The sequence below is a fragment of the Neolamprologus brichardi genome, chromosome 1, assembly GCF_056152115.1.
Source record: "Neolamprologus brichardi isolate AB-2024 chromosome 1, ASM5615211v1, whole genome shotgun sequence".
Taxonomy (NCBI): domain Eukaryota; kingdom Metazoa; phylum Chordata; class Actinopteri; order Cichliformes; family Cichlidae; genus Neolamprologus; species Neolamprologus brichardi.
Genome location: NC_142104.1, coordinates 19,906,281 through 19,919,266, shown reverse-complemented (window position 1 = coordinate 19,919,266; position 12,986 = coordinate 19,906,281). Strand labels below are relative to the sequence as shown.

Sequence of the window (12,986 nt, the reverse complement as noted above, 5' to 3'; positions counted from 1 at the left end):
TGTGTATACAGTATATTGCCTTTTTTAAAAACATTCCTTTTTTTGTATGCAAAAAAAAAGAAAAAAAGAAATGCAAAGCGAACCTGATTAGTCAAATTCCTTGTTTGTGTGCACAAACTTGGCCAAATAAAGATGACTCTGATTCTGATTCTAATGACTTCATTTCCATACATATTTAAAGGTGTTAAATAAAAATGATATTTACCACCTTGAAAGGCATCAGTTCTACTTTTATGCAAAGCATTAGCATTCACAAGGCATTTGTGTGCATTTGATAGCTTGCACTTGCACCAGGAAGAGACTCAGACAGGCAAGGGAAGCTGGTGCAGAGCTTCAGGCCTTCAATTGCCTCATAACGTGACCAAATCTGCTTCTGTATTGTTTATTTCAGAGGGGGAATTAGTTAGTGTGTGTGTGTCTTCACTGTTTATCCTGTTTAAAGCTTTATACAGAAGGGGAGTAAACAATCTTTTGTTTACTTTTGGAGTCTTTTGTGTATATGTAGGTAAAGCTGTTCCTATACGTGCTGACACACCATGCAGACATATTGAATGTTAGTGAATGCAATTGCTTAAGTAATTTTCTTTTCTTAAGACTAATGGAAAAACTAATTTATTATTCACTTACATTATGCTTAAGATTAAACTATGCACTCAAGTATGTATTTGAATAAATGAATTGAATTTAAATGCAAGAAATAGGAGGCAGAGCTAAGAATGATCCATTTAAAACCCTTTTGGAAAAAACAGCTCAAAATCCAAGGAAATTCATGTAAGTGCCATATGATGTCATCTCATCTTTTCCCCTCTCATCCCACAACCTGTTGCACCCCTCTTTACCTTACAGTAGTCTATACTTTGCGACTCTTGCTGTCATTTAATGCATTATGAATAAAGCTGGATTGATCAAAAATAACCAACATGATTAAGTCATTTTCACAATTTCTGCATTTTGTCTCATTTTCACCAAAAGAGTATCACAACATTAACTAAAGTACTTTAAACAAATTAATACTTTGATTTGATTTATGACCGTCAATGAAAATGATACAAATTAAAACTTACATATCCAAAATAATATTGAATTTATTGTTATTATTTTAATTGTCAAAAGATTCTGTACACTCTAGCTGAATAAGAAAACAATTTTTTGGCAATTATTTTAATTTTCTGGGATTTATAGTGTTAAGATATTATAGTTTCAATCTTACATGGGACAAATGTGTTAACATTTTTTGCATTAATTTACACTTAAATAAGAAGAACATGCTGGTCATCTGAGGCATTTCTGTGTTTGGATGTTCTTCCTGTGCATGCTTGTGTTTTCTCTGGGTGCTTTGGCTTCCTCTCATAGACTAAAGTAAGAATAGATAACAGAGTGAATAACTATCTGTCTCTATGTTAGCCTTATGACAGACCGATGACCTGGACAGAGTGTAAACTTTCTCTCACCCAGTGTCAGCTGGGATTTTGACTCCAGCAACCCCACAACCCTGAACTGAATAAGAAGTTAAGAAAATGGCTGAACTGATATGTGGAAAAGGTGAGTGGCATGAAAAATGTTGACGTAAAGCACATTTACAACCTCTTCATCTCTGTGGGGCATAATGTGAAGTTTCTGTCAGTGATTTAAGCCTCAACAGAGACATAAAAGCTTCAGAACAGGAGGTGGTTCTCACTTCAGATGTTAACAGTGTAACAACTATGTCAAGACATACTGCAAGACAACAGCAAAAGCACAGGTAGCAGAGATATCACAGCAGAAAAATATTACTTAATATCTTCACAAATGTGATATTTTCTCTCAATTTTCTTATACACAGCTGCACACTAATTTATATCTCTCTGCAATTCATGCCCAGTCTTCAGAGCAACAACTGGAAATATAAAACTACAGCCCTTTCTATTTTTCAAATCAAAACTTTTATTAATGATATTTTGAAATATTGGTATTTCTTTAGTATCGTATGTTAGATCGTATGTTTTAAGTGGAAGTGTCTATTTAAAACTGATACAATATATCTACCTTAAGGTCAACTCAAACTCCAATCACTAAGGTGGATCTCATGTGATTAATGACTGGATTTTACTAAGTATCTTCTCTGTCTTTTCTGTTATTATTTTATGTGAATTGTGATTTTGTCACAATGTCATTTTTAGAAAGACCGTGAAGATGACAGCCATCACTGCATTTACAAATGCTGTCAATTTAATGAACAAACTCAACATTGCCTCTTGGCAGAGATTGAAAAATAGAATACAATATGATGGAAGTGACTCAGCAGAAATCCCATGCTATAAGCCCACATGAAGCGATGGGACTTCTAAATCTATTGAGGAGATGAAATGTATGATAGAAAGGGAAAAACCCCCAAAAAACTGACAGCTCAGAGAACGAGGGACTCCAAAGGTTCAGCTGCTTCACCTTTGTGAAAAGTAATGCATGCACAAGCAGGACATGGGGACAAGGGGCAAGGGGCAAAGTCAGCAGTCAGGCTAAAATATCAAGAGACCAAAAGCATTAATGGGCAAAAGGCAGAGTCCAAAAGACTGCCAGGATGCCAAAGACAAAAAAAGGCATGAAAGCTACAACTTGAAAAGCATCACAGGCAATTTGGCAGAGGGTAATTGGAAGTGGACAAAATATATTTACACCAGGGAGTGAATGAAGAGATGGAGAGATGTGATGAGAGTTTATGTGAGGGGAATCAAGTGATCAGGAGAGGTGAGCAGAAGTTAGTGTAGGGGTATGAATGTGTATAACGAATGAACTGAGACAGAAAATATCACATCTGGGTGGAATGATAAGGATGCTCAATGTTCTCCAAATTAATAGTGGAAACAGACACATTTAGATTAAGCTTTCTACATCAATTTCCACATTTTCTGTTTGGACTTTAGAGTGGTGCATGAATTATTAGAGCCATAAAAACTGTAGATGGACTCAAGTGTCATTGGTAATACAGCTGTATGCCATTTTAGAATCATCAAGCCTTGACAGTTTGCGATTACAAAAGATTTGCAATGATTATTTTGAATGATTATTAGAAATAGCAGGAAAGAGTCTTTTTTTGTTCAGCACTTTGCTGGAGTTTTAAAGGATGTATTTTGGAACAAAAAGTGGAACATTTTAAGAAAAAAATTCTCATGTCCATTTGATATTTAGAGAACTGTTTGTTCCATCAATGTGGCACTGTGGGGTGGACAACTACAGCTCCAAATTTGTCTGTATCAGTGATGGATTAATGGTGAGTGAAGCCTGGGAAAATGTATTCTGATATAGGATCTCAATTATAGTGAGCCGATGATGAATCTCTTTCTGAGGCCACAGTAATTCACTTCTATCTTCTCAAGTCTCACCCTATAATCCATCTACACCGTCCCCATCATTGTCTCACATCAGCAACATCAGCTGACCCAATAAAGAGAAATCAAATACTGACAGATACAGTCAACTATCATGTAGGGCAAAGACGTGCTGAGTGGAGAAAAATGCATATTCATAAGACATGAAAAATACTTAACATTATTTAAATTTGGCTAACGGAACTTTAATTGAAGTTTCAGTCGAGGTGTGAGCAGATTGGCTTTGTGTGCTGAGTGCACACATGGCCAGCATATTATAGATTTGCCATGGAGGCCACACACTGCATGCAGGTCCACATGGTTCATAAAAGCAAATCCAGGCAGCTGGCAGATGGGTGTTGGTGGGTGAACACGAGCCAGACACTGTATGCACCAGCAGCACCAGCAGCTCAGACCAATTTTCCTCACAATCTGCCCTTCTTTTGTACGACTGTATGCAGAGATAAAATTATTATTATAATTATTAACTAATATTTTACCACTGTGTTCTTGGTATGACTTTATATGAAATGCTGTGTTAGTTTTATGCCAGATGTAGCGGGACACAAACATAAAGTTCAATTATTTATTTTACAAATCCGCCCCCCCCCCCCCCCCCCCCCCCTTAATAAATAAAATCATTTAAAAATGGCATTTTGTATTTACTTATGGGTTATGTTTCACTACTATTGAAATTGATTGAATCTTGAACATTTACGTGTAATAAAGATAAATTAAAAAAAACAGATAGGAGGCAAATACTTTTTCACAGAACTTTGTCTGTCAAAAGAAATTTGGTTAAAAGGGACAAGAGCTAAAACAGACAGAGATTTAAGTATTTGATTGTCTGTTTTAGCTCTGATGAAAGCGTTTGTATTTTGACTTTAATATAGACCCAAAAGTATAATCTGAATGTCGGCAGTCTCATACCAAAGCTAGGCAAACATAAAAGCACAGATCTGGATAATTTCAGATATCTTAAGATATATGCTTTCAGATTAAATCTAATAAAAAGGAGTCGAAGAGACACTACATGAGAAAATGACAGATCTTGTTTATATAGCAGATGAAAACATTCTGTGCATAATGGCATAGCTGTGTTGGAAACGCATACTTCCTCACTTAGTGCCATTAATTATGAAAAAGTGCAGAGGAGTGAGAAAAAGAAACGACTGCTGACAAATCTTGAATGCATAGTGCAACAAAACACTTCAATTTGTTCTCCGCTGTTGCTCCCTTTGCTGATATACGCTGAATGTGAAGCATGGAGGTCTGAAGCATTTACAGTGGATTAGAAGATACTTTGAGGAGAAACCCAGATGGTGCATTCTTTTGCCATTTTCTTTTCAAACAAATACTGGTTTATGATTATTCTGCAAAATAAAGAGTCCCACCTCAATGAGACTCTGTTGGTATTATAACCCCTTACATTAATTATAATTGATATAAAACACTAAACCAAAATTAGGGCCCAGATTTATATAAGAGGTCTGGGTTGCCTAAACATAACCATGAAACAGCTGACGCTTTCCAGTCCATGGATTGACTTCGAATGCTTTGCTGATGCACTCCTCGTCTTTTGCGCTGAGCATTCTGCAGATGCTTTAACACAGATACATATCTGTTATGTCCATGCATGTTCTCACAAAACTGTCCAGTGTTTATTTTTGCTAATTAAATTCTTATAAATGTGGTGTTGACAACTTTGAGGATCACATCTAGTGTGCTAATCTGGGGCTTCATTCTGCTGACAGCAAATAACTACTCCACTGACTGTAGGATGACAACATCTGGTTATCAGAAATGTGTCCCGGAGAAAAGACTTTCGTTGCACATCGGTCTAAAAATCACACAATGCATCTTTATGTTTATCCTGTGAGAATATTTATTATGTTTACATAACCAGCTCCAGGGAAGGAGGTTCTTATCAATAAATCATTGTAGATCAATATATAAAGATAAACAGCTTACTGTCAGCTGGGGCTGTAACGTAAATCCCATGCAGTCAGAGCTAAATCAGATTTCCATCTGACTTACAAGGATTGTTTTCATATTTAGCTGCAAACTGCAACAGTGGGGAAAAACAACACTGAGAACATTTGCAAAAGTGAACTGATCAATTCAGGATAAATTGTCAAGGGATGACCTTTTTTGTAAGAGGGCTTTACTTACTTTAACATATTAGCCCTCTGGATTCAAAATAATTAATTGTTTTCATTACCAAAGACTCTCCAGTGGATTAATATCCCTGTGTTTCAATAGCGTCTTGATTTATTGAAATTACCACCCAGAATATTCTCCTGTTTTATATTCCCACTCCTCACACATCTCGCTCTCACACACTGTCTGCAGCCCTGCCTACAGGCTGCGAACAGCAAGTGCTGACAGATGAATCAGACTTGTAATAAATCTACAGCAGAATGTTTAGAGCCACAGTTACATTACAGTACAATATGAAGCACTGTTAAGCTCTGTGCATTAAGATAAAGTCATGCAGTAAAGTCGTCCTTGCTATATTTTAACAGATGGTGAAGTCTGAGAAGCACCATCTCTCCTTCATGATCTATTCATAAAAAGAAAAAAAAAACATATTGAAAGGGCTGGAGCTTTTATAAGCACTTGCATTTTCATGTCTCTCTAAATGTGCCGAGTGTCTTACCTGGCTGCTTACTTAAAAAAAAACATGAAATGTTGCCAGCCTACCAAGACTGCATTATTCCCTAAACAAATATTCTTTTTAATCACAAAATCTTTACAGCAGCGCCAGACCGATATTAGCTTGTCATAGATCTATTGACTTTGCACAAAAGGTATAACTAATTACAGAAACACCCGAGACACCATCCATCCATTTTCTTAACTGCTTATCCAATTCAGGGTCATGGGTGGGGGCTGGAGCCTATCCCATCTGTCATTGGGCAAGAGGAGGGGTGCACCTTAGCAAGGTCTCCGGTCCAACACAAAGAGACAAACAACCATTCGCGCTCACATTCTCACCTACGGCCACCAATTAACCTAACATGCAGTGCAGGGCTGCTGTGGCAGTAAACCGCAGTACCCGGGAGAACACACACAGGCACAGGGAAAACATGTAAATGCCACACACACACTCCACACCTGAGATACATTTGCAGTAATTTTGAAGAGTATCGAACATACTGCAGATTACTTAACTGAACGCACTGGCATTTTTATTTCCCAGCTGAATTCTATGTATTGGAAACATAGAAATTAAAAGAGTCTGAATCTTAACCAGTTGTTATGGAAGTACAGTCACATTTATTCACTCCCATCCCTTTGAGATAATTTACTGTGGTTCATGATACAAATACCTGAAAAATTAATGACATTCAGCCTTAGCTGCAGGGTACTATAGTACTAATTAGTGATTTTTGGCATGCTAAGGCAGCATGGTGGCTCTGTAGTTTCCACAGTCAGTGCACAGCAAAATGGTCCTGGGTTTGAACCTGATTTTCTATCAGAATACCTACACTGGGCTAAATGCAATAGACCAATTTCCTCAAGGAGACCATTAGAAAATATATTCCTTTGTCTTATATGAAACGAACATGGCAATTACAGTAGGTGCTGCACCTGTTAAACATGAGCCTGCCAGCATTCTTATTGTGTTAGCATTTCACTCAAAGCATTGCTTTGTCTAAGGTGTTTTGCATTGTTTATTTCCAAAATTTCAGTGTCACAAAGAAATTATATGTATCATGGAAATTCCCCAGCAGCCAAATCTTATAGCAGCAACATCAGGGGAGGGTTCAGAATCACCTGATCTATCCCAAATTACAAGCTTGAACAAAAAGTACAATTTTAAGCCCAAGGAGGGCGTTGGTCTCTTGAATTCAATACAAGAGGAAGTTCTTTCTACAAGAGAGAAACCTGAGAGTGAATGCCTCCCATTCTACTTCTGGAAACTAAGAAGCACACATAAGCCTGCAGGTTATGAGAAAAGTGCTCTATCAGGATAATAAGGTACTATGAGGTCTTTAAGATAGGTCTGATTATTCAAGAATTTGCATGTAAAGAGAAGGATTTCATATTAAATTCCAGATTTTACAGGGAGCCAATGAAAAGAAGAAAATATTAGAAAGAAAAATATAATCTCTTTAATAGCCTGCTACAGTAATTACAAGCAGTGTTTCTTCAGTATATTGCAAAGACAGCACTTGAGAACAATGGGTAAAACGACACTGACATTTTCTTGCAAAAATATTATAATAAAATCACATTTTTGTTCATCATGGATAGCACATTAGTTTGCAACAGTTCTACTAATTCCAAAAACATCATATTCATCCTTAATGGTTCTGCATGCTAATGCTCATCATGATTCTCTGCCAGTCTGAACCTGTCCTGCCACTTCAGATGCCGAATAGTCTCTCCACCCAGCAGCAGTCTTCAGCTGTTCCCGCTGTCCTAATCCCCTCAACCTGCCAGCACCTGCCCTCAATTACCTTAATTAGCCACTCAGTTTATGCCCCCCTAACTCTAGTTATCTGCCAGATTGCAATATGTCAAGGTACATGAACTACTAATAGTAGTAGTAGTACTAGTGGTGCTTGTACATTAATCTGTCTTTTGGTATATGACATGTTGGGAAAAAAAATCATCACAACCTATAAAAATGTTTCAAATTGTGCTATATCCATAAGGAAAATAAGCTGCTTTGCACTCCAACATAACAGCCGCACCATTTGTGTAGTTTGCCTCACTAGTCTCTGCTGAAGTAACAAGCTCTCAGAGCTGCCAAATGAATGCGAGTCAGATTCAGAAGAAGTTAAATGGTAAAGAGAAACAGACCAATCATCAACAGGTTTCTGCAATGTGAGCCAGAAAGAGAAAGGTTTTCACACACACACACACACACACACACACGTGTATTCTTTTAGTAATACAGAAATGTTTGTGTCTTCTTGTTGTTTATGATGCAAACGCAGTCATTATATTTTATCATAACTTCTGTAAGAAACAAGGCTTTCTTTCACTGGCCCTTAAATCCTGAGAATCCACAAGTATGTGTGAGTGCAGCTTGTTCTTGCCGGGGCTGCATGCCGTAGCCTGCACAAGCAAGCACACAAGCACCTGAACACATGCGGACAAACATGCACCCACCTTCCTCAGTTTTCACCCTCACTCGTTTATTCCAGCCTGCACCGACTTTCCCCAGAGAAAATCACATCAGATAAACAGCCAGCTATAACTGTCCTCTGAGCATCAACTGAAATGCTCTTTTACTGAGCTTCTCTATTGAGTTGATGGGTGTACAGTATTTTCTTGGAGCCATCATGGGAGCTGTCACAATCATTTGCAGCTAAATCACCACTGCATTAATGCCTCACTCACAGAGGCTGCGTGACTGTTCAATCAGACGAATGTACGTCCTCAGAGGTCAAATGAAGCAATGAAACCAGCTATCTTTTCATAATCACCATCCCAATAAAACAGCAGTTTGTTAAAACAGCACAGCTTTTATGGTATACACTCATGCATTTATGTTTGTTTAGGTGTGATAATTGGCCTCATTGTTTTGTTTATACCAAAAAAACTAAACAACAAAATCCAAATTACAGGAAACTGGAAGATGTCACCCATTGATTCTTAGAAATAGTTTTTCTTCTTCTTCTTCTTCTTCTTCTTTTTTTTTAACAATTCATTAATGGTTTAACAAAGAACCAAAATGATTTCAAGAATATAATTCTTAGCTGCAGTGCTATTCAGTGCTATTTTTTCCTGCTGTGTCAACAATGCAACAGTTTGTAACCCAGATCAACAACAAAAAGCAGCAAAAAATAAGACAAAATTAGCTGATGAGCACTATTTCAAATAAAAATATGTGGAATTCTGATGCCTCCTATTTTAATAAAGAATTACAAATATATGTAAATGTACACAGAGCAAAAAAAGCTTGACTATTACACCTAGTGGAGTGCTCCATTAACTGTATATTCCAGAGGTTTATCAGACATTTTGTAGCACGACTTGACAATTTGCTCTGTAAACTGTCACACATGTAGCTGCAGCATTTGCCCTTGAGTTTTGGGTTTGGTAGCGTAAGGGAAAGAGTGCACGTTCACACATGGCGGACATGTGGGAACGTCCTCGGTCCAGGCTCTCGAAAAAACTCTCCTCGGCTGACTCTACTTAATAAAAAAAAAGAGTTCAGCTGCTTAACATGCTGTTTCCATGATGCTTTATCTTGGTAACAGGCCACTTAACTTCATCACATGGTGGAATATTTCTGTCTCATCCTTGAGAGCGAGGCTGACACCAGAGACATCTCTCTTGACTGTCAGCTGCAATAAATGTTTCATTCTCGGATGCGGTAATGCTCTCTGGTGTGAGGGCTCATGTTGGCCTCCGCTGCACTGAAACTAAGTGCATATACAGTTGGTGGCTGTGCGACTAGTATACAATGACTCAAGTCACATCACTAAACTGAAGAATGTAAGAGTGAAAATATACCATTTCTGCATTTGTCTCAAATCATCGTACAGAAAGGAAATGTATTTTTAGAGATGTCAAAAGTGCACTAATGACTCTCTGGCTCTTTTTCTGAGGACGCTGTTGGCCACATATGCACTCACATTATGGGTCTACATTTGCTGCAGATCCATTGAAAGCAATTATCAGGAAAATCCAGACAATATGGCTTGCACTTAGAATGATAGGTCATTTTGCTGTTACAGTTTTTACTGTTGCAAATGTGCTCTGACTGAGTCAGCTCCAACAGTCTCCCCCAACATTAGCCCCAACAGATTTTTGCTTCCAACAACAACACTGTGGTCCCGAACTCTTAAAAAATGACAAGCAATGAGACTTACTGTTACTATGAAAGTTATCTCTGTCTTGTCTCTGCAGTTTATGACAAGGGCCTGGAAACAGGTTCAGAAACTTAAAAAAAAAAAAATCCCAAAGCAGACAACAATAACGCTGGCTGACTGTGCAGGAGCTGGTGAAACAATGGAGAAGTGAAAATGTTTGATATGCATGACGTTTTCTTTAAAACTAATTACAGGATGATTGTCCTAGTTTTAAAAGTAGCACAAAAAGACAGTAAGAAAAACATGAACCACAGCCTGTATTTAAAGAGCGTTTCCATTTAGGGAGCTATACCCCTGTTTCTGTTACAGCCAGAAGCCACATTGACTTAGAGAAATCCGAACAGCAAGCTTTTGTCCAAATGTTAAAAAAAGAACTGAACAACCAGCACCCCGGAGTACCTCCAAATACCATGATACTTCTTGCCAAAGTGAAGGAAAACAAGCTATGGTTTATGGAGGGTTGTGCATGGGAATTGGTCTGGGTGCAGTAGTTTCAGCAATATATAACAAGTTAATCAGTGAGCCTCAGAGGGGCTGCAGGCAGATATATATATATATTTTTAATCTTTGGACAAAGCAAGGTGAGCTTTTTCCCTGTTGGCACTCTTGCAGCTTAGCTTCATTACCAAACAGAAATGAGATGGGAGGGTTTGCGATCTTTTCATCTGACCGAATGCAATACAGTGAATAAGCACATTTCCCCATATGCCAAACTGTGCGTTAAAGCTGGATAAAAGTCCAAGAACTGAGATGTTGCATGTGCGGTCTGTCAAAAAGCAGCTTAAAATAAAGTACAGGTGATTCTAGAGACTGAGTCTTTTTCCGTGTAAGCAGCATAATTTATATAGGTTGGGTAATAAGGTTAATAAGAAGCAGAATCGCAGCAGCAGTGGCAATGTCACATATTATCTTTTTCAGTCAGAGTAACAGAAATAGCTGAAACGTGTACTTTGGAGGCAAGTCACTGGGGGCAACTCAACAAAGCTCCTGCAGATGCCTATGGGTGCCAAGCTGAAATGGAGACCTGCCTCCAGGAGGAATGTTTACCCAAGCTTAGCACAGAGCCTTATTGCTCAAAGAAGCATGAGTAGATTTCTGCCTGCATTTCAGTTCTGCAGCAGCTCTGTGCCATTTCAAATTGGGACCTGCCCAAAACGAGCCCCCCTTGTGACGACAAGAATAGCTCTTTTAAAGAGAGGGAGAGGACGAAAATTAACCATGTGTGATCAAGCGTAAAGAAACTGCATGCCAGCAAGGAATCTGACCAAAAGGATTCCCGGCATTCCTATAAGTGTAGGAACAGGTCAAGTTCAAGTCAAACGTGATTGGGAAGAAAAGACTTACTTTTTGTTTCAGCTGTTTAATGTATAACTCCGTTTCATTCAGACGAGGAATGAAAGAGCAGATCCAGAAATTCTCTTTGCAAGTTTCTTATACACATCATCAGACTTAATGCAGATGTGAAATGTCCTGTCGTGCTGTTCTATTTTAACGCTGGCAGCGCTCAACGTTTTATTGTCTCTCTAAGAGGAAACGTTTTATTAACATTCCGCGTTGTACAGCATAAACAACACCTAAATAAATGAAAGAAAGATACAATCCCGTGTTTGATAGTATTAATGAAGATTCACTCTCTGTGCGTAAAAAAAGGAGAAAATGCTGTTCAGACTTTATTGTATTCTATCTGTTTATTGCAATGAAATTCATATATGCAGCTTTTTAAATGGTGTTTATGTGTGCTGTGTTACTGTCATATAGGTTAGAGCCTCGCTGCACTCCTTTGCAAACCTGCAGATTTTCTTTGTCCTTTATTACACCCTCTAAATAACCTGATCGTGAACAGACAAAAGAAGTTCCTGCTCTATCCATTCCCCCAGGCACAACGCACTTTCAAATACCACACACCTTTATGTGACAAAAATGAAACTTTCACATGGTTTAGTGAACATAGCTCGGACACTATATGTAAAACAGAAGGATTACTTCATCCAGAACCGTGTTAAAATAACAGGTTTTACCATGAATGTGCTGGTTGACCACATTCTCCAGCCGATCGAGCCTCTCCATGATCCGGAGAGTGTCACCTCGCTTGTCCCCTTCTAACTTTCTCTCCGGTAAAGGCATCGGGACCTTGATGTAAATGTTGGCGATGTAGTTAGTAACCCATCCGACATAGAGCAGGCAAACAATGTTGGTCATGCCGCTCAGTATCACGCATGTGGACACCAAAGTTTTGGTTCTCCTGGTGCAAGCCATGCCGACATCCCTCCATACAGCTTACGGTATCCCGTTAAACCGGAGCAGGAGGCGACAGCCCGCCCGCAAAACTGTGATAGTGAAGTTATTTCCAGCAACTGTTCAGCAACGCAAAATCCAATAGAAAACCATTTACTTCCAAAGAGGTGTTAGTTTTTTTTTAATCCCCCTCTCTCAATTTTGAATCACAGGTTAATATGAAATATCTACAGGTGAAGCTCCCTCTCGCAATCCATCGTAAACCTCCGTCAGCTCCAGTAGCTTTGGAGAATTAAGGAAACTGGAGAGACACCGAGCATCCTGCAGCCAATGGGAGGGTGGAGAGGACTGACAGTCTGCCCGCTGCACGCGTCCTCACACTGCGCACTGATTCACTGTGAAAGTGGATCTGTCAAGACTGTTCGCACATTAAAGGACACAAAGTAGCCAGGCGTTATTTTATTTAGACAGCGAGATTTTTCCAGCATGCGTGTCTGATTTCTCTCCTCGGACACGTTGGTTTCTTTCTTTCTTTTTTTCTTAATTGTCCCGTGCATGTAGAACACACTTTTGA

At 38.6% G+C, this 12,986-nt stretch overlaps 1 protein-coding gene across 1 annotated transcript in view; it reads right to left on the bottom strand.

Moving 5' to 3' along the window:
• The window catches only part of galnt18b (UDP-N-acetyl-alpha-D-galactosamine:polypeptide N-acetylgalactosaminyltransferase 18b), an 87,163-nt gene extending 74,385 nt beyond the window's left edge, over positions 1-12,778 (bottom strand). The window contains exon 1 of the mRNA XM_006780163.3: positions 12,196-12,778. Within this exon, the coding sequence (XP_006780226.2) occupies positions 12,196-12,433 (238 nt within the window). The 5' untranslated portion in view covers positions 12,434-12,778. The remainder of the gene's footprint in view (positions 1-12,195) is intronic.
• Between the last annotated feature and the right edge of the window lie 208 nt (positions 12,779-12,986).